At 43.8% G+C, this 22,791-nt stretch overlaps 1 protein-coding gene across 6 annotated transcripts; it reads right to left on the minus strand.

Moving 5' to 3' along the window:
* Positions 1 to 4,339: 4,339 nt before the first annotated feature.
* On the minus strand, positions 4,340 to 21,591 carry LOC133370314 (guanylate-binding protein 1-like). 6 transcript variants are annotated; one of them, XM_061596465.1, is made up of 12 exons: positions 21,372 to 21,591; positions 20,233 to 20,270; positions 19,932 to 20,143; positions 18,443 to 18,570; positions 17,375 to 17,484; positions 16,268 to 16,470; positions 13,772 to 14,014; positions 12,066 to 12,346; positions 11,505 to 11,717; positions 10,583 to 10,685; positions 9,133 to 9,326; positions 4,340 to 7,259 (listed from the first exon to the last, which is right to left on the minus strand). In XM_061596465.1, exons 3-12 carry the CDS (start codon positions 20,119 to 20,121, stop codon positions 7,044 to 7,046), a joined length of 1,881 nt encoding a protein of 626 aa, XP_061452449.1. In that variant the 5' UTR covers positions 20,122 to 20,143; positions 20,233 to 20,270; positions 21,372 to 21,591; the 3' UTR covers positions 4,340 to 7,043. The 6 variants fall into 6 exon arrangements, with proteins under 6 accessions (XP_061452449.1, XP_061452446.1, XP_061452447.1 ...); XM_061596462.1 differs by having other exon boundaries at positions 19,932 to 20,147; XM_061596463.1 differs by having other exon boundaries at positions 20,233 to 20,273.
* Between the last annotated feature and the right edge of the window lie 1,200 nt (positions 21,592 to 22,791).

Below are 22,791 nucleotides of genomic sequence, written 5' to 3' on the forward strand. Positions count from 1 at the left end.
GCACTCAAAACAAAGGTAATTACAGTGGCTGAGTAGATCTTGTACAGTGGTTATACTGACTGGGCAGCCACTGTCCTTCATATTTTACAAAATACTTTTTCCGGTTCCAGAGCATGTCTATGTCTCTTTTCTGAAAATGGGGGCACATGCTGCTAGTCAAACCCTGCCCCTTTTCACTCTAAAACCAGATGGGATCAGCTTGAGTGTGTTTTTCAAAAAAATACACTTCAAAGAGATTTTGCAACTGATTGGCAGATCAACCTGTTCCCCTTCCAGGTGTGGCCAATAGAAATACTTTGCAGTAGGCGACTAGTGTGCTCACAGCCATAGACCAGGTCAGACCATCTAATCCAGCACTGACTACTCTGACTGCTAGCAATTCCCCAGGATCTCAGGCAGCTGCCAGACACATTGAAACCGCTCTCTTCCACTGACTTATCACACCACCGACCCACCCACCCCCTGCACACACAAACTCTTATTTTACTTTTTCATTTTGAGTATGGCATTTTGGAATGATATGGATATTTGTACAAAAGAAGGAGGCATAGGGTGCCTCCAGACTGTCAGTATTTTCCACATGGGATTCAAGCATATACTGGGAAACCTAGGTTTGTGCAAGTTTGTGCAATTATATTCAGGTGCTCTGTCTCCATAGCGCAACAGGTCTGCTTTTTAAAAAAACTGCAATGGACTTTTGCAGTTGGGAAAGTGACAGGGAAATGCATTGAAAAGTGTGGAATGAAGGAATTATTAGAGGGAAGATGGATAAATACCCTGCAAACAAATCAGAATGAATGCTCATTAAAGACTGGATATAATTTACGTAAGCAAATCAGGATCAAAGTTCAATAAATAGGTCTTCTGGAAGAGCCCATAGTTTGCCTGCCCTCCTTTTTTGTTTAGCTTCCTGTTCTACTTCCTGTTTTCATTTGTATAAAAACTGATACCCCATTAAAGAGATATAAGCCTTCCCACTACTGTTCTGGCCAACGGCCCCATGCCATCGCCGTGGTGATCCTCCTTTAGGGCAGAAATATAAATTATGAAAGGGTAGGATATAAGTTATGTTTTTTAAAAAATGCAACAAGCCATTTTTATTAAAAAAAATATGTCAGATATATTTATCACTAATTTTAATATTAACATAATAAAACAGTTTCGATCAGATACATATCAAATAAGTAAAAAGGGAAGGAACTTCAAATATTTATGAAGAGTGTAACAACACAAACACATCTTTTAAAAAGGATTCCAGATCCACCCATTGCAATTCTACTTATGAATCATGTTTGCAAATTAACGGCATAAACCAATGAGTATTTACTCAGAAGTAAACCCCAATGGGTTCAATGGGGTGTAAAGGGTGTTTAGGGCTGCACCCTCACAGTGGAATCTACACTCGACATGCCTACTCAGAGATAAGTTCTGTTAAATTCAGTGGGACCTATTCCCAAATGGACTGAAATATTATCTAGCTGTTGTGTACAAAGCTATTCTGAAAATCTCATGTCTCTGTTTTATCTAGACTCAGAAACATTGGTTGGACTGAGGGATGGACGGTCAAACCGAATAATTATGCCTGTGTAAATAAACAATAAATAAATAAAGTAAATAAAAATAAAGAGAGCCAGTGTGGTATAGTGGCTCAGGTGCTGGACTACGACCTGGGAGATCAGGGTTTGAATCCCCACATAGCCATGAAGCTCACTGGGTGACCTTGGGCCAGTCACTGCCTCTCCGCCTCAGAGGAAGGCAATGGGAAACCCGCTCTGAATACCGCTTACCATGAAAACCCGATTCATAGGGTCTCCTTAAGTCGGAATCGACTTGAAGGCAGTACATTTACATGTAAAAAGCTTAAAAAACATTAAATGCAATATGGGGCAACATGTTTCCTACTTTATTAAAAACCACTGCCTAGATCTGCCCTTGGGGTTTGGCGACGGAGGCGCTGATGGCATGGCTCACTCAGGGCGCCAGTTGCTGGCATCTAATCTAGGACTCAGGGCGCCAGTTACTGGCATCTAATCTAGGGCCGCCCCAGGGCGCCACATTGCCTATCCCTGATTCAACGCTGTTCCAGCAAGTGCTGCGTTCTGCGGGCGAATCTTCTCCTGGCCTAGAACGGACCGTCGAAGCAGCCAGAGGTTAGACTCCCCTATTCTTTGCTTTGGGTATTAAACCTGATCTGGGCGCACAAAAATCCATCCCGTGTGGGTGGGTGTGAATTGCTTTCACCTTTTGTCCGGGCGGCGGGCCAATGCTTGGCCCTCGAAAGTGAAAGCGCGCAGCTCAGCAGCCGCCTTTTCCCTTGCAAGCCCGCGATTCCGGGAAATCAGCTCTTCTGGTTGAATCAGGCTGAAGAATTGTGAAATGTCAGCAGTAATTCGCTGCCGAAGCCAAGATTGTGAGGGAGGGAGCGGGCGGGAATCCTCCAGGCAAAGCAGGGACACTTTCTGAATTTCCGTTTTGCACTTCGACGCCAAGCCACTGAAATTGCTCCCTTCCCCTTCTCAAACACACACACAGAGGAACGAGTAATTTGCACATGAAACTGTGCACTAGTTTCATTATGGGTTTTTTCCTGCCAGGGGGCGAGAGAGGCTCTTGTGGGATTTTCTCCCTCAAGCGTCAAATGAACTTCGCTACCCTTTGGTAAGACGTGCAGCGCTTCACACATGCACGCACCCGTAACCAACCTAAAAGTTCGGCGGGGGGGGGGAAGGAGGGCTGGCCAGAATTTGTCTCCTGTAATAAATTTATTTGTGTTTTGTTCGAAAAAGTTGGGGCAGAGAATTTTTCCTCCCCATCTATGTGCCTGAATATGTGCTTTAATTTAAGTCGGAAAGGGGCACCATTTGCAGCCCAGCCTCAGGCAGCAAACATTTTGGGATGGTTTTGAGCTTGCACATGTATGTGGAAATCTATAAATGAACCTATTTACTAAACTGAACATTTTAATCCTATCCTGGCAGGGTGTGCAAATCAGAGGCCTGACAAACGGTTCAGGAGATGCATACAGTATGAACAAATACCCAAATTGGATCTTGAGCCCTTGTCCCAAGGTGTGTGTGCCTGCTGGGAGGTGTTTGGGTCCTGTGTCGTATTATGGCCTCTCCTTTCGTCCCTTGGTGTGCTGTTATCAAAGACAGTACTTGTGAGGAGTCTATGGTATCATGCAGGGGCCACAAATGTGGCACCTCCAGTTGCACGTGTGCCCACAGAAGTCTTCCCTGGTGCCTCAGACGCCAAATGAACTTAACTGACCTTTAAGTATGCACCCTGACTTGAGTGGAGGGGGGCATCATTTCCAGTCCTATCTCAGAGAGCAAAAATAAAATTGTGATGTCTTTGAGCGGGTACAAGAATCTAAATATATAAAGATATTCCAACAGGATTTGCTAAAGCCTCTGTGTCAGAGATAATAACAGAGAAAGAGAGAATGTGAACATTTATCATCCTGCCCTGGAGTTTTTGATCCTTGGAAAATCCAAAATAGCCAAGATTTTTTAAAAAAATGCACTTGGGGGAAGGAGTTCAGGGCAACACTGGGATGGTTAGATACATGGAAACCCTTACATTAATGGGGAGGCAGGCTGGTGTAAATCCATATTTTGCTTCAGTGTGGACAAGCCCTAAGTCTTTTCTCTCTCCCCCACCCCACTTCCTGATTTGACTCAGCTGTTGCCTGAGTGTGGGAACTCCTCCCCAACTTTTCTAGTGTAGAGTTGATCCAGTACCCTGGATTCAAAGTTTGGATACCCTGCATGTGAAATCTGAGCTGATCTACTAGGCCAGGGGTTCCCAAATTGTGGCCCATGAGCTTTATTCCAGTGATCTGCAACACATCCACATTAAGGCATATTGATTTGATAATTGTATTTTATTGCTTTTATTTCTTATATTGCTTGTTATTGTATTACAATTTGAATGCTATAGAATGTTAATTGTAATACAATAAAATACAACATATAAGTAATAAAACAAGCAATAAAAATACAATTAAAAATCATACAGCATCTAGCACAACACATGACAAGTGCTGCAAAAGGCAGAAAAATAATTAAGTGATATGCCAAGACTTTCAGCAATTGTCAAGTGGTCCATGGGGGAAAAAAGTTTGGGAACCCCTGTACTAAAGCATTTCCTGCAGACCCTGTCCTTCTGATGGACTGGAAAACAAGTGTTGGGGCCCAGAACCACTATTTGGGGCACACTGCTGTTACAAAAAATCAAATTTAGATGTCATAACATTGTAGTTTTGTAAAAAAATGTGGCACCCCCCAACCTAAATTAACAAAATGAACATTTCAAAATGTAATGCTCCATTGCAAAGTTTTGAAATGCAGAATTATTTTTTATTTAGCTACAAGTTTTTTCATGTAAAACACAAGCACACAGCATGACTTCAAAACAAAATAGGCATTTTTTTTAATCAGGTCAATTACTCTGGTAAACATCACTCTGATAAATCTGACAGTAAAATTGCATCCATACAGCAGCTTACTTAGTGATGGCTTTAATGTCACCCTTGGCTATGCTGACACCAGTGTTCAAATCCCCACACAGCCATGAAGCTCACTGGGTGACCTTGGGCCAGTCACTGCCTCTCCACCTCAGAGGAAGGCAATGGTAAACCCCCTCTGAATACCGCTTACCATGAAAACCCTATTCGTAGGGCCGCCATAAGTTGGAATTGACTTGAAGGCAGTCTATCATCATCATTTTCCCAGCAGCACTGTCTAGAGAGCTTTCACTTTGGCAATGAGTGTCCCTGTAGCTAAAAGGCTTCCTAGAGGGGTTGCCTGCAGTCTTAGAATAATTTGAGGAATTTTACACAGAATGTGCATCCTCAATACCTTATTGGGCAACCTATGTGCCTCCTAATCGTGAGGTGTGTTTTTTTAAAAAAAACCTTTTCATTTTTTTGCTTCTTAATTTAATGCAAATATAATGAAAAGAAACAAGAAATAGCATCAGCGCACATTGACAATAAAAACAATCCATGGATCCTTATACACACACACATATATTAATATAATCATACCATATGTCCAACCTGAGACTGACAATGATTTGTATCTGTAGGGTGGTTTTTAACAATTGTTTTAAAAACAGGTAAAGTCAGACGCTCTTACTCATACTAAAGATGTATTGCTTCATTGTAGAGCTTCTAGGGTTCCCCTCCCCAAAATGTGTCAAGGGAAAGGTACCCCAGAGTTCAGTGGATCTGTGCTGCTGTCAAATGATATCTGATCATGCATGCCAATTCTGTTACTCCTCAATCTGCTGCCTGGATTAGCAGCAATCTGAGGGAATTGTGGGAGTCAGATGTGCAGATGATACTCTTTGCCCCAAAGCACCCCAAGTTTCTTTTATGTTCCTAACAGCTTTCACATCTAGTCTGTGTGGGAAACTATGTAAAGAGAGGATTGCTTTGCAAAAAGCATCCAGAGGACCACTGTTAGTTGTTCCCCGTGCTACAGAGGCCAGACTGGAATTTAGAGTCAGGAATTTAATGTCACCAGTCCCATGCTGTGGAACACTCTTCCAGCAGAGATTTGGCCGATGTCCTCACTTTTGACTTTCAAACATCTCTTGAAGACTTTTTTATGCCAACAGGCCTATGCAGCTGTTTAATTAGCCAGTCACTTTATTTGTCGTTTTTTATTATTGTACACTGTTCTGGTATTTTATGATATGGTAGTATAGAAATATTTAAATAAATAAAAGTATGCCTTTTTCATTGTGGCACACTTTCTGACAGATTATGATGCTATAACACCATAATCTGATCATGAGCACCACGGCCTCTCAGGACCCTAATTCTGGTCGCCAATAACATTGTTTGAGAAAACTTAATAAATCAGGCAGGTCTAGGTGCTACCCTCAAGATGTTGTATTGCCTCCAGTATCTGAGGCAGTAGTCCCATTGCTGGGGCACATGAGCATACAGAGCACTACTTTGTTTGTGTCCTGCTTGTGGTTGGCCAGTGTTAGAACATGGATATTGGACGAGATGGGCCTTTGGTCCAATGCAGCAGGGCTCTTCCTGTATTTTTCTTGAACTCCAACTCTCACCAGCCCCAGCAGGCATGGCCACTGGTCAAGTCTGTTGGGAGCTGTAGTCCAGCAATATCTAAAGGGCATCACGTTGACTAACCCTGCTGTGTAAAAGCATACTGAAAGATGTTGACTAAATGAGATCAACCTTGACAGTGGTTCTGTCCAAAGCAGGAGCTGTGGTGAGTGGAACATACGAAGTTGCTGCATCTCCGAGAGACAATGGCCTGGCAATATAGGCTGCAATAGCTTAAGAACAGAGGCATCCCTTTCTGTTCCTTGTTCCTTTGATTTTATTTTCTGTAGTTCAAGCTGTTGTCATTTTATCTCTATGCAAAGTTAGTTTGTGGTTATATTTCACCAAAATTGTATGAAGCCTACAGTAAAGATAGATGTGATATCTCACCTCTGGTTTGACTATATTTCAGGGATAGGCAATGTGGTGCCCTCTGCATGTTGCTGGCTACAACTTCCATCATATCTCCTGAGTAGGGCTCATGGGAGTTGGAGACCAACAACTTCTGGAGGGCACCATGTTGGCTACTCCTGTTTTATTACACCAAGCAAATACAGCCTAAGTGGTTTGAGACCAGCTTCATACAGCCTGGTTTTGATATGGACACAACATTAATTTAAGCATGAATGCAGTGAACAAATTTGCAAAGCAATGTGGCATAGAGAAATATTCCTCAAGGAGCTGTAATTGGCTGCAATTTGAGCGTGCCCTTGTAGACATGGATTTGCTCCTGTAGGTGAAATAACTGCATAGCATCAGCTAACAGACTTCAAAAGCACAATATTGTCCTCCAGTTCAAACTGTTTTCCAGTGTGCTGGACTTGTTTGCTTTGCTAAGTTGCTCGACTCAAGTTTCCTGCCTTAAAAGATATGTGTTTTGCTGAACAAGCAAGCATGCATTGCACCCATTGCCAGGACAGGAAAAAGGAAGGGCACCAAATAAGGCCCTTTTCCTACTTGGTTACAAGGACCTCGTTAGACGACAAATCAAAGCATCAACACCTCTGGAGATGAAACCAGGCAATGCAGCTGTGACAGCATCTGCCAGGCCATTCAATATATTGGAATACCAAGGTGGGCTGCTGACATTTTCAGACTGTTGTTTCAGCTGCTGAATCTCCCCATTCATTCGATTAGCTTCCTTCTGAAATCCATCCTTCAGCAAAGCTTCTTGCTCCTATACGAAGAGAGGTCATCAGAGTTATTAGATGAAAAGCAAAGGGGTGTGATTTCGCTTTCAGTGTACTTAAGAATATCTCCAACAAAGATCGAAGACAAAAGCTCTCTTCAAGCATTCAAAAGAAGACATGAGGCCGCGCTTGCCCCATCTGAACATCATCATTGTCATCAACTTTCATAATAATCATAAATATTATTTTGCAAATGATTTTATTGGTTTTCAGAATAAATGCATGTTTTCAGCAGAGACATTCTGCATACACTATAGATCAATCAGATTTAGCTCTTGTACCAGTAAATCATCATGTGTGAAAGAAAATATGAACAACCCACTCTAACTCCCCCTACCCCAGTGAACCTCCCTCTACCCCCCAAGGTGGTATAACTCAGAAAATGAACAAATGTGTAGTTGGTATCATTCGTAGCTGCTAGGGTCCTTAAAGCATAGGAATTGCCTGAATGGCTTAATACTAACAAAGTTGCTCGTTCCAAATACTGGCATAATGGGGTGGTAGATTTGGGTTGTTCTCTTTGAAAACCATATCAAATGAATTTGTCTGTTTTGAGAGCACCACATGGTGCCCTCAGTTTATATGTCAGTTTCTCCATAAAAGCAATAAACCAAACCTTATGGTACCAATATTGTATTGTACTAGCAGCCAGGCAAATCCATCCACTGTCTTGATATGGTAAGGCACACTGCCATAAGCAAGTATCCCAATTATTATTATTATTATTATTATTAGATTTATAAACTGCTTCACAGTCAGAAACTATTGAAGCAGTGGTATAGCAAGATCACATGGGATAAAATACAAAAATACTGACTCTAAAAACAGTAAAATCATTTCTACAGTTCAATTAATATTTTGTATATGGCTAGGCCACACTTCAGGGAAACCCTTCTTAAACAAAAGTGTTTTCAGTAGCTGCCTAAAAATCAAGGCACTAAGTGCTGGCAATTGATTCCAGAGGGCTGGAGCTCAGTTTCTAGTACAAACTAAGCATATCTCTGGGGCCTGCAGTACCTTTAGCAATGCTCCATCTGAGGACCACAGTACCTAGGCAGGAATATATGGGGCAAGGTGATACCTTAAGTATGCATACTTCCTCCTCTCTCCTCGATATCTTCCTCTCCTGATGGATTTGAAGGGGGAATTCTAACCATGTTTAGCTGAGCATAGTTAGAATCTTCTGCTGGATTGAGAACCCTGATTGCTCAGTTTGTTGTCAGGAGAGGAGGGGGCAGTATCCAAACTCCTGTCCTCCAGACAGGAAGCAAAAAAGGGATTTCAGGGCCATTTCGATGCCAGAAAAGTCTCTCCGCATCACAATACCACTAGAGGATATTCACATTCATAATCAAACTCATGAAGGAAACCCCAGTACAAAGCAAGGCCCTGTTGCCTGCAAGTTTACCCCTAAAAACTAAAGTGTTAGCAACCCCATTGCACCAGAGCAATCTGGGAGGGCTGCTTACTGAGTTCAGTTATTGACCTCCATCAATTTTGATTGGTTGCTGGCTCAGTGGATGGAGCATGGAAAGTTAATACAATTATCTGCCACCCAAGGAGACAGACCAGAGCATGAGGATTGTTCTTTCTGCCAAAAGAATTCTTCGATGTACTGCTGTGAGTGAGCCAGCTGACAAAGAGTTTGCCTCAGAGGTGCGCCTGACCAGGAAAATATTTGCTAATTAGGTTATGTAGGGGCCCTGAAATTGTTAAGAGGGCTAAAGCCTCCCCGGGTTCCCAAAGCATGACTTGATCCATATTTTTAATCAGGCATGACCTCAGAACTGCCCACCCCAGGCTTATGCTTTTTCTTTTTGCACATTGAGACAAGCCCCCAGATGGGCATGTGATAGTTACCATGAGTTTACTATCCATCATCTTCTGCTGCTCTGCCAATAGATCTTCCCTTTCTCTCTCAATCTTCTCCTTCAGCTGCTGAAGATTCATCTCATAGCTCCGTCTCTGATCCTCCACCTTCTGTTCCAGCTCAACCCGTTTCTGCTTCTGGATCTCCTGCTCTCTCTGTAATGCTTCAGCCTTTGCCTTGGCCTCTGTCCCAGGGGAAAAAATAAAAAAATATGAATGAATTAAGCTTTGCAGGTGTTGTGTGCAGAGTCACTGATATTGTTATAAGACTACTGTGAAAGTCTCTGGAGTTTTGCTAAAAGAACTTCCTCTAATCTTCTCACTGGAATTTTGCACAAACTATCTGTGCAAAAAGGAGATAAGAGGCAGGCATCTTTTCCTTGCTCCATTTTGGGGAATGTCACATAAGACAGCCACTTCTGATTCTTCTAGTTGGTATTCAGTGAAGCGGTCCAGCCAAATGAGAGATGAGACACAAGGCCTTTCCCATATGCAGATACTTGTGCCCTAAGATCTTCAATGGAACCCCTTTCCTGGTGCCCCCTGAATCTGATGGGCAGCTACAAGGGAAAGGGCCTTTTCAACAGCAGCTCCCTGGTTTATGGAAAACTCTTCCTAGTAAGATTTGCCAGCCTCCCACATTGATGTCTTTCTGGCACCAGGCAAAGAGTTTTCTATTCTCCCAGACCTTCTAACATCACTCTTAATATTAATTTGGCTAGTTCTCATGTGTGAAAATGAGTTGTCTGTGCTTGGCATCAGTTGTCTTCTTGCATTGGGCTTTTTAGCATATTTAGTGTGCATCTTTAGTATACCTAATGTGCATCATTATGCGTTTTTGGCTTTTTACATTTAGCTACTGTTCATCACCTGGAGAATTTATTTTATGAGGTTACTAACAAATCTCAATAGTAAATTCATGAATGAATAAATTTCTCACCAAAACAACACCAGCTGTAACACAGCATCACCAATATCCATCTTATACACCTGGGATCACCAACCTTTTTAAGTCCATGGGCACATTTGGATTTTTGACCAAGTGCTGTGAGCACCACCCTTTTAGGTCACTTCTCTCCCCGTTCACCTGCATCAGCCCTCCCTCACTCTGACAGACAGAATGAGAGAATGTGCACACACAAACATAGCTTTTCCAAGGGATCTGGTAAAAGTTGGATCCAACAGAATTATCCTAAGCCTTGACAAGCACACAGAGCTAAAAGAGGAAATGGGACAGAGTGTCACTCTTTCAACTTCTTCCTCCTTGTACGTGTCAAGGGAGAAAAAGGTAACCACCCTCACCACCTCATGATCAAGGGGGCAGGAAGTGGGGGATCTCAGATGCTTTGTGGACACAAAGGGAAGACCTCAAGGGTACCACGGCACCCATGGGTGCCATGCTGATGACCATTGCCGTATGCATACTTTACCAGACTCTCACCTGCCATTTCCTTTTCTTTCTCTGAGAGGGCTTTATCACTTTGAAGAATGGCTCTGCTGACATTCTCCTTTTCCATAACAAACTGCTGTAGGACTGCCTCTGCCTGGGATAGAAGAGTAGCAAGAGTCAGCAGAGTTAAGGAAGAGAGGCTGGCTATAAACAGATTTGGCCCATGCTGGCTGAGCAAAATTCCCTGTGTGTGTGGGGGGGGGACAGGACACTGCTTTCAATTGGCTGTTAAAATTGTTCCTTGGATATGACATTGTTTTCTCCTAGAGAGGCAGACATACAGCAAGGGTAGCCAACATGGCACCCTTTAGACTACTGTTGTGGACTACAAATTCACTTAGCCTCAAGCAGCATGGCCGGTACCTAGAGATTATGGGAGTTGTAGTCTAAAGCATCTTCAGGGAAGCCCACTGGTTAGCACTCTCACCATTTTGTTCAAATCTATTCCTTTCATTCTGAGGATACTATGCATGATTCTGATTGGCTGACCATCTGCTGCTCCCCCCCCATGATGTTACAAAGAAAATTCCCCCACCTCAATCCTGAAGCACTTTTTTCAGGTTTCCAATCTTAAATGAGTAAAGTGGGAAAGGAAAATATGAAGTCATGCAATTATGTAGCAAAAATTCAATTTCAGTAACAACTTTGGTGTTCAAATCTGAGTCTTTGTATTAACTTTATAGCTGCTGTCCCCACACTACTAAAATTTGTCCAGCTTGAATGCTAAGAAACCTTGTTCTTTAGTGCATTTGTTTTAGATATTAATCCCCCTCCCATTTCTTCTTTGAGCTCTACTGTACAGTCAACCCAGCTCCATAGAACATTTATCTTATGGTTCCTTTTGAGTTTCACTGATCTGTCCCAGAAACATTGCCATGTTCCTTTAAGATTTTAATTCAGTAGCCTTCCCTACCATTATTCCTTTGTTAGGTTCTTGGTGGTATCTCTGTTCCATTTTCTTCAGGTCATCCACAAATTGCTTGTGGCCACCAGGCTGGGAGTAAATCCCCTTCTTGATGTTGTCCTCCAGCTCCCCAGACACTGACTTCAGAGCAGCCCAACAGAGTTTTGAAGATTGCTGCTCATTCTTTCGGCAGTACTCCTCCTTCTTCTGGTCCAGAGTTTTCTAGCAAGGCAAGCACAAAATATGCTGTCACATGGCTGAAACTGTTTCTACCCTGAGAGAATATATCACGTCTGTTCAGATTTTTTTAGATTATTTCTTAACCATCCTTCATGAAAAAGATTCCAGTGCGAATAAGATTATTTACAAAAGTGTGAATAAAATTAATTTATATGACATATAAATATTATTTTAAACCAAATAAGCCTTTTCACTCTGAATATTCCAAGTAAAACCCAAGCTGCTCCCTGACTGTCCATGCCTTTGAGCTTGCTCAGTCCTTGCTTTACCACCAGATGACCAGCCTCACCATATGACTTGTTAATGTTGACATCTCAAGGAACAACCTACCATGAGTTCAACCTGGAATTTACGATCATCGTCCTTGAAGGCACGAGCCATGAACACCTGCAGGGCCTCCTTCTCACACTCAGCATGGATCCCCAGTAGCTCCTGGACAATCTCTGTAGGTAGCTTCACCTTTTGCTCCATCAGCTCCACATAGCGGGCAGTAGCATCATCTAAAGCAGCCTGGTTCTCAGCCTTAGCCAGATTCAGCACTACATTCTCCATGCAAGGCACTTCCCCCCTGTGGATGGTGTCCACATAGGCCTTTGCTAGGCTTGCCAGCACTACAAGGAGAAAAGCAATAGAAACTGTTGTGGCAGCATTTATGTAGGGGTGCGTTGAGCTGCCTGTGCTCATAATAGCCAATGGCATTGTGAAATCAAGTGTCTAGGCCAGGGGTGAGGAACAGGATTTGACTGGCAGGCTAGATCCTGACTTCCCCAATGCAACAACCCTCACAGGCCATTTTGACAGGTGAGCAAGGCCACTCAGCTGTCATCACAATGACATTTAGGTGACCCAAAGTATTTTTTTTCCTTTGTAGGTGCAGCTGAAGCCTCATCTGCAGAGGAATATCCTTTGCATCTCTGTCTTGAATTCAAGCCACTGATGCAAAGGAATACTACAGGCTTGCTGTAAGTCAGCTAATCAGCACTTAGAGTAAGCCTGTTTTGGGCAGGGATCATCTACGATATGGTGTTCCTACTTGGGAGCTCTGTAGCAAAGCCGATCTCATCACCGATCAGCAGATCAGCACTTAGAGCAAGCTCTGCTTTGGACAGGGATCGACTGCACTATGAGCTTTCCAGTCAGCCCCAGGCCACATTCACACCATACATTTATTCTACTATTATTCCACTTTAAACAGTCATGGCTTCCCCCAAAGAATTCTGGGAAGTGAGGTTTGTGAAGAGTGCTTAGAGTTGTGAGGAGACCCTGTTCTCCTCACAGAGCTACAATGACCACAGTGGTTTAATAGGCAGTCCCTCCTCCCCAGGAAGTCTGGGAATTGCAGCTCTGTGAGGGAATAAGGGGTCTCCACAACACTCAGCACCCTTCACAAACCACACTTCCCAGAATTCTTTGGGGGAAGCCATGACTGTTTAAAGTGGAATAAATGTGTGGTCTGAATGTGGATAGCATGGCCAATGGAACTGAGGGTGCACTTGAAAGTTTCCAATTGTTCCTTTGCAGCCACATCTGTACCTGGCATCATATATGACATCAGGAGTGGGGCAGGTGGATGTGGTTTGGAGAAAACAGTCTTGCAGGCCAAAATAGGGCCTGTCCTGGGCCTAATTTGGCCTGTGGGATAGAGATTCTCCACCCCTGATCTAGGCTATCTCAAAGAAAAGTAATGTCAGGCCCATTGGGTCTTCAGCCATGAGGCACATGGACTGATTCCCTATTCCACTAGTCTTCAACCTTATGGGCTTATGATCTGAAAGTGGGAACTCATGACTTGACCTAAGATGGGACACTTCTGCAGAGCCATGGCATTTATCTGGAGGGGGAAGGGAGAGGAAAAAGACAGAGGAACGAAAGATCTGGGGGAAAAGGGTTTTAAATATTTAATTAACTAATCACAAATTAACACATTAATTATAAGGTATATAATTAAATAAAACAGGTAGAATGAATATAGTTAAGGCAAAGATATATTAAACGTGGTCTGAGCAGGACAGCTGGTCTGAGCTATCAGGACTCACAGCAGCCTGTGACAGTGTGCCCGCCTGGGATGGTCTTTTCCTTGGATGTCCAGTAGACATAACGGCAGAACTGAGTGGCTTGTTGCACAAATTCGGGGTCCAATTCACTCTCCTGCATCGACTCCAGATGATGCAGGTTCTTCCTATTAGTGGGCTGGTCAAAGATGAAGCATTTGCGGGTGGGGAAGAAGAATCGGATGCATTTGCGAGGCATGTTGAACAGCTGAACATCATGGGAGTCACCTGGAGGGATAAGATAGAAATGGTTAGCTCACAGATCAATCTGGAATCACATTTGCAAGGGGGGAATAGAATTCAATCAATTTCATATTTCAGTAAGGGAAGCACACTCACTATGGGTTATATCCAATGCAGTGCTAAGCTAAAGTCACTTAGTGGGCTACTTTTTGCACTGGTGAAACATTGTTGCACAAGGGAAAACACATTTCAGTACAGTACTGTACCAAAGATTGTTGCACAAATGATTGCACAAGAATCAGCTATTACAGTACAAGTTTCCGCAAGCACAACTGTTGCGCAACCTTTAAACTCTAGTCATTCACTAGAACAAGGGCTCTTCTGCTACCAGACAGAGAATGCTGGATACGGCCCCTTGTCATTGTTAGTTAATTGCATTTAATGGTTATACTTATTAAGTACATACACACATTTTTTCTTTTCTTTCCTCCCTTTCTGTGTCTTATTTTTAACTGTAGATTGCAAGCCTATAGACAGGGTAGTTTCATTTCTAATTTTTCTGCAACACCTTGTGATCTTAGATGCATTATCAATTGTGTATGTGTTTTAATATACTAAAAGCAACGAAGAATCTTCTGCACCTTAAACAATAAGTTTACTTTATCAGATGCATGGAACGTTAACCCAAGTTTGTGCAAAATGGGTAAGTGTAACCTGGTGCTCTCCAGATGTTGTTGGACTATAGTTCCATCGTCCCTAACCATTGGCTATGCTATCCACATTCAGACCACACATTTATTCCACTTTAAACAGTCATGGCTTCCCCCAAAGAATTCTGGGAAGTGTGGTTTGTGAAGGGTGCTGAGTGTTGTGGAGACCCCTTATTCCCTCACAGAGCTGCAATTCCCAGACTTCCTGGGGAGGAGGGACTGCCTATTAAACCACTGTGGTCATTGTAGCTCTGTGAGGAGAACAGGGTCTCCTCACAACTCTAAGCACTCTTCACAAACCTCACTTCCCAGAATTCTTTGGGGGAAGCCATGACTGTTTAAAGTGGAATAATAGTAGAATAAATGTATGGTGTGAATGTGGCCTGGGGCTGACTGGAGCTGGAATCCAACAATTGGAGGCCACTAGTTGGCTACTCCTGAGGTAGACGGAGAAAGTGATATTAGTGGGGAGGTCACAGAAAAATGAAACACAAGAAATACACAGAAAGTGACCATTGCTGGAAATGTATGTAAGATAGTTATGGTGACCATCCACAAGCAGTGTTGATGAAAAGACAGGCATCCAGTCATTGGTAAGCTAACAAGACACTTATTTTTGCTGCCACAGACTAACATGGCTACCCCTCTGAAAATATATAAATGTACTGTATTTTATCGTGGTTCACAGTGAGCAATTTTGTTCAAAGAGAGCTATAAACGTTTCAGATAAATGTGATCTAGCATGTAGAGCCAACACATCAAATGTGATTTGAAACACAAGGCTGAATAAATCTCTGCTAGGTGGAACAGATATCAGGTTACACACCTAGAGTTGTAGCCAGCTAAGTTCTACTCAGAGTAGACTCACTGAAATTAATGGACTGAAGTGAGTCTTGTTCATTAATGTCAGTAATAACACTGAATGCAACCTCTAGCATTCTGTGATAAAGAAGCCATGGTGGCTCCCTATTTTTGAAAACTTAAAGTCCAGTTGTTAACCCAGATCTTTCCCCTGCCTTAAACAAATCACAGTTTTTCGACAGTAGTTGCTGGCAGGACTGCACGATGGGCTGCATTTTTTTCCTGGCTTCTCCATGTTGCATGTTGCTGGTGGTTACCAAGAGGAGGGGACAAGGCAGAAGGGAACCGGGCACCATGTCTGGAGTGTTGGATTGGCTCTTTCATTCCACCACACTGTGCCAAATTCCAGATTGGCATGCCTTTCTTCCTGTCGGTAAGCAGCGACGCACAGCGTTGGGAATTCAGAAGAGCAACACAGGCCCACCTGCGCAACCCTGTTGGATGCTGCTGGTTCTAGATAAACAGTACGTTGCAGCTGTGCTCCAGGGGACATCAGGTACAACTGACAAAGCTGAAAAGTCCCATAATGCAGACTGATCACGCATTGGCAGGAGAGGACCATCACTCTTTCCATCCCTGCTCCAAGAGTAACAGTTCTGCACTTACTGAGTTAGCAACTGCAAGGCAGTTTATTCTTCTCCACTCAGGGCAGATTTAGCCCAGTGGCAGCTAGCTGCTGACCACAAAGGTATACTTATCTCTACTACGCATTTGTCAACATTAGTACCTTTCTTTAGCCTCAAGGCATTTTCCAGATACTGGTCCTCTGTGATGGAGTGCCCGTCCATCTCCAGCTGCAATGTGAAATCCCTCAAGGCCCAGATAAAAGTTGGGAAGAAGCGAACAAACTCAGCAGAGTTTTCCAGTCCCCCATTATTGTTCCCACGTGAAGATTTTGTTTTGATGTGCTCAGTGAGCTCTGTTACGTAGCTGTTGGCCAGATTTAGGAAGCAAGAGACCAGCTGCCCTTACAGGAGAGAACAACTGCACCTCAAAAATACCCCTGACTCATAGCAATGCAAATAGATCACGTAACTAGATACAAATGAGGAAAGTCTGGCACCTTTAAACAGCTGCTTATTTTGGAAGGGCACCTTACTACACAGTAGAGAAGGCCCACACTACATACAATACTATACATTTAAAGCACATTCCCCCCACCCAAAGAATCCTGGGAACTACTCATTGTGTTATAATTCCCAGCACCCTTAGCAAACTACAGCTCCCAGGATTCTTTGAGGGATGTAGAGAAGTGTGCTTTAAATGTACAGTGTGTACGCAGCCACAATAATTCCAGTTAGATGAATCCTGATCTCTTCTGAATCCAATCCACCTATTGAGAAGTTACCAGCAGCCTTGGGTTGGGTGGCCAACTCTTCTGGACTCTTATCCAGGGAGAATTCTCTATCAATATTTGCAGATTTGATTTATGGAAACACATAATACGGCTTGCCTATGCACGGGTAACTTTGGGTCTGTTATCACCAAAGTTTAATGCAGCATGACACTGCAGTACTGATTGCCTGGATGGAGAGGTATGTGTGTAGAAATCACTGCTTTTTGCTGGCTGGAATCTACATCACCACACTACAAAGGTTAGAACCACATCTGTTGTTCTGCCCGCTTCTGCCTCTGGCCCCCTCTACCCCTGGCAAGCAGCTCCCAGGAGGTTCTCCATGAGGGAATGTGGCCCTTGGGCTGAAAATGTTCCCCACTCCAGCTCTAGAGCAACCCAAGGCAACGCATAAGGGCAGAGCCTAGATAGGCCTTCCTCAAACTTCCTATTTCAAGCTAAAATCAGATCTGTACCACAGTTAGTGCTTTGGAAGGATACTGAAGCTGATCCATAGCCTGCTGGTCAATGGCACCCAAACTGTTGTAGACCAGAGTACTGCTGAGGAGCACAGCCAAAGCAAAGATCCAGGTGTCATTTTGAGGATCACCCTACGAAAAGAGGAGCAAAGAATTATTGTGTTTAAGTTCTTTCCCAACATAGTGCTGATACAAGAATTGTTCTTGCTGTACATTATAGAAACACTTGACTTGATTCATTCTGACATTACTTGTTGCTTTTACTTGGCCCTGGGAAGATGGGTAAAGCAGGTTAAGTATTTCCAGTGATAGAGCTGTATTACTGAGAATCACAAGCCGTCCAAAATGGTGCCAGTGCTGGGCTTCTCCTAAAGTCTCTACCTTTGAGCCCTGATCTGGGGCCTTTAGCAGCAGCTAGTCACATCAAAATCAAGCAAGAAAAGCTTTGCCCACCACTTACTTCCACGCTAGCAAAAGTTTACCATAATACATGTCTGCACCTCAGGCTAATGCTATTGGCATATGAGCAGAGCTAATAAAAAGGTGGCCACTCCAAAGCACAGATGCACATGACAGTTAAGAAACACAATTGATATAGTGATGTTTGCTCATGCAGCCTTCAGCCTGTACTTTGCTATTTCACTGACTATGGAATAGTGGTCAGTACTAGATTGGGATTGTAGACCAGCCTCCAGCTGTCATGTCAAACGGTTGGAAATTCCAAAGCGTGTATAAGTTGTGCTGAGCCATTGAAGTCTTGACAACCAGCATCTTCAGACATATTTAGTTCCTTTCTACAGTTTGCAAAGAGGTTAGCTCCCTTTTATCAGCTTGTTTACAAAGTGTCTGGTTTGTTTATACATTTAAAGCGTGACTCAGAGTTGAAACGTTGATGATGTGAATATTTTCTGCTTCTATAGAAAAAATCTGCCAGTGATACTACACAATCAGCAACTGGGTATGGTGGTAGGTACGTTGTGCCTGGCCCTGACACAAAAAGTGCCATATCCTATGCCTATAATTGCTACATGCTTGGCAGAAACTCAAAAGGGGCATCATCCCATGCACCCACATGAAAGTTCAAAATCACCTTTTCCACATCGCCTAGTCCCTCAGTATCCAGAAGCACAAGGGTTTGACCAGGCCTGTCGGGATAGGGAACACACCACATCCAGATTCCTTTGGTCATTGATTGCACTGTAGAACCCAGCAGAAAACCTATACATGGTAGATAATCACATCTTACAAGTTTGAAGGTGGATAAATTAGAAACATTAAGCTAGTATGATTAGGGAGCAGGGATACCACCATTTTTTCTTGAAAGGCTCTTATGTCTTAAATAAATTGTGACAGACAAATTTTCAAAGGGTGTAGCTTTCTCCAATGGTGATAGGGAAAGCTACACTTGCTGGATTTCTGTTTAGGAACATTGGATGCTGCCTTATACTGAATCAGACCATTGGCCCATCTAGCTCAGTATTGTCTATGCTAACTGGCAGCAGCAGTCCAGGGTATTGAATTGGGACCATTCCCAGCCCTGCCTGGACATGACAAACTTGGAACCTTCTTCATGCAAATCAGCTGCTCAACCACTGAACTATAGGCCCTTTGTTATGCAGCTACTGAAGGCACAAGTGTCTTCTAAGAAAAAAGGTGGTATGGCTATGAAACGTTCTTCACTTCCCAGAGATATGTACTGAACAAAACCTACTAATTAAAGCTTGCAGTCTTAGGATAATATAGGGATAATTGACCCTTGAAAGCTGGGTCCAAATTGCTGCCTAAGAACACATTCAGGGCCGGTTCACATGGCCATTTAAAGTGAGATGGGTTCTACTTGCATGCCCGTTTAATTTGCAACAATCACATGATGTACGAAGCAAAGGGAAACCTTCCCAGTGCTTTCAGCTTTTAATTCGCAGCAAATAAATCCAAGTTTAATCCGAAAAGGGAGGAAAAACCATTTGTGCTTCGTATCTCTAGGGGCTTGTAGATGCTTAGCTCCGATGCTTTTGTGAGTCCCCGCCCACTCCCTCCTTCTCCTTTTGAAATGTCATTTCCTGCTGGCTCCCGTTCTGCAAGCCTGCTGCAAACAGTGCTTCCCCCCCCCCACTTGTACAAAAAAGCATTACATTGTTCAAACAAATATTTGTATTTCTGCTGGATTCTGAAAATACAAATAATCAAACTTGAGGATTTTTTCTTTTTTTAATGCAACTTACTCTGGAATAAACTGAGCATGCTTGGTTGCCAAGGTAACCAGAGGAAGTGACAGTTTCACTTTAAGAGGGTGTGGTCAGTAGGAAGCTGCATGATTGACACTTTTCCTTCAGTATGAATGGAAAACAGCAATTGGAAGGTAGGAAGTGAGATTTAAACTTCCATTGCAATGAAAAAAGCTTCCCAGTGGCATTAAATAAGTCACAATGGACTTCTCTCTGCACAGCAGTTTTGCAAAGGAGAGCCCCCTGGACTCTGTGGTCTACACATCTGCTCACTCTGCCAGTTTGAGCCGAACAGATTGTTAAGTTCACTTCCCTCCCTCCCTCTCCTGATTTGGCCTTGATATTCTCTCTCACCTGAGCTTTTGCCAGCTAGTTTGTTCATGAGGTAGGACTTGCCCGTTCGGTAGCATCCCACAATGGCAACCACCACCACTGGCTGGTGAATTTTGGAGAGCACCTGAAGGGCCTCTTCACAGACGATGAACTTCTTTCCCCTGTTCTCAATCAGGCAGATGGGAGCCGGCATGTGGACGCTGAGAGACATGGCTCACAACCTGAAGGAATTGCTAACTGGGAAAAGGGATTGGCAGAGAGATGCAAATATCAGCCAAGAGTCACAAGTGGATATAATGTCGTATACGGACATATTCCTTACCAGAGCTGTAGATGTCTTTGTTTCACAGCTTGGAAGAACTGCTATGACGGGGGGGGGCAGCAAGGGGAGAGATGAAAATATCAACCACAAGTCACCAGTAGATACATTTCATATATGCACGTGTTCCTAATCAGAGCTCTCTGGGGATTCTGCAACTGCAAAAAAACCCATTATCAAAAAATATGAGCATGGGGACCCACCAACCAGGAGGATCAGAAATATGCTTCTTTTTTCTTTCATTTATTTATTCTTAGAGGATGTATAAACTGCTTGACCAAAGAGTCTCCAACTAAATGTAGCCTACAGCTAATACTGTAAATAAAATACAGCTACAATGCTTAGAGCATGAATTTAATTCCGTGTTAGTCGTTTGTTGTGTATTTTATTAAATTATCATGTTTTAATTATTTTATTGTACTCTTCCATGGTTTTTCTTTAAAGAGTTGGTGTACTCAGATAAAAAAATGAAACCCACAAGCCAGTTTAAAACAAACAGTTTTAACACCACTGACACGACCATCATCCTTACCCATTCCATTTCTTACACACCCTTCACCACATGAGCAACCTTCCTGGGGTCTCTTGCAGTTATAATTACCGGGTCGTTAAAAGCTGTTTCAGTTTCCAGATCTAGACCCCTTGCGGGAGACAAGCACCGGTCCCAAAGGACAAGGAGACAGTTCCCAGCCCGCATCTCCGGGGCCAAAGCAATCTGCTCCAGCCCATTTCACAAGCGCAAGCCATACAGGATTTGGGGCAAGCCCCAGGCGAAGTCCTACTAGAGAGAGACCAGGCCAGCCCGGCCCGGCCTGAGCACGGGGGGGGGGGGGCACCGGGGCAAAGGAGCGGGCCAGTTGCGCGAAAAAACCCTTACAATCTGGCCCCCTCTTTCCTTTCCTCGTCGCTTCCTCCAGTCTGGCGCGAAACCAGCCGCGGAGGCAGGAATCGCTCACGGAGACCGTTTTGGCAGCCCTCCCGACAGAGCATCCCACAACGGCGGGGAAGAACCAAACAGCCCTGCCCTGTCCTTGCTGCTGTACAGAGCCCGGGTCAAAGCGTCGCTTTTCCAGCCCAGCCGCAGTTTTTCTAGCCAAAGGCCAGGATCGGGGGCTGGGATTGGGCTCGGGCGCCCTCCTTACCTTCCCTGTGGTAGAAACCGGCGTGGGTGATAGAAGAGGCGGCAGCAGCTCTCTCCAGTCCCAGGATCCTCCCTCTAGGTCTGCTACCCCGTAACTGTGATAACTGGCCTGCTCTGCCTGCCTTTTGGCTAGTAGCAGGAACTGAAAGCAAAAGTTGGCTCAAAACCCCAGCCCCAATGAGCCAGTTCTGTTCCTGGAAAAGCCAGGACCAGCCCGGAAATGCCTGCATGAAGTTTTCTATGGGCGAGAAGACAACGGCAGAGTGTGATAACAAAAGTGAAAGCGGGAGCAGGCTGGTTTCTCAGAAAACAAATGAGAAGAATAACGCTTGTACATTTTGCCTCGGATCTCAGGTTCTACAAATAGAAACAACCTTACTCTTTTTAAACACTAAAACTGGGGATCGGAGATTTATGATTGGGGAGGGAGAACTGCTCCAGTAGTGTAGTGGCAAACTCAGAAGTGTAGGGCCCCTTTATGAGAGTCACAGCCATGCTGCTGGACTGAGAATTAGATCCTTGTTAATGCCTTCCCCCACAACAACACAGGTCCCTAGGAGCCTATAAACATGAAAGAGGAAAGTTAGTTACTGAGGAGTGTCTTCTCAGTGGCTGGCTCACTTCCTCTCACTCCGATTCTCTCCAATCAGTAGAAAAGGACAAGGAAGCATGTTAGAAGACTCTTCTCAGAGTCCAACACACTCCCCTCTCGTGCTGGATGACACAGGGACACTGCTCCCAAAAAGGTAAGGGGACTAAGACCACCCGGGACCCCTGATTACTACACCCCGGTACTACCTCCAGCAGACACCGATGTTCCTACGGGTTTGGGCAAATACTTCCTGCCCTTTGGTTCACCTTCCTTCTTGTTGTTGTTTATTACATTTATACCCTACCTTTCCTCCCAAGAAGTTCAAGCTGCCATGCATGGTTCTCCCCCTGTCCATTTCCCCCCTTACAACTACTTTTGGCGCTTGAGTCCTTGTCCCAAGAAGGGGTGTGTGCGTGCTGGGAGCTGTTTGGGTCCTGTGTTATATGGCCTCCCCAGTGTGGTGTAGTGGTTAAGGTGTTGGACTACAACCTGGGAGACCAGGGTTTGAATCCCCACATAGCCATGAAGCTCACTGGGTGACCTTGGGCCAGTCACTGCCTCTCAGCCTCAGAGGAAGGCAATGGTAAACCCCTTCTGAATACCTCTTACCGTGAAAACCCTATTCATAGGGTCACCCATAAGTTAGAATCAACTTGAAGGCAGTCCATTTCATTCTTCCCTTAGTGTGTTGTGATCAATGACAATTTTATTTATTTATTTATTTAATTGCACTTTTAAACCGCCCTATAGCAACAAGCTCTCAGGGCGGTGTACAACAAGATAAAACCACATTTAAAATACGAACAAGTGTGAATTAAAGTATACAACC

This window comes from Rhineura floridana, chromosome 15 (genome assembly GCF_030035675.1).
Source record: "Rhineura floridana isolate rRhiFlo1 chromosome 15, rRhiFlo1.hap2, whole genome shotgun sequence".
Classification (NCBI taxonomy): domain Eukaryota; kingdom Metazoa; phylum Chordata; class Lepidosauria; order Squamata; family Rhineuridae; genus Rhineura; species Rhineura floridana.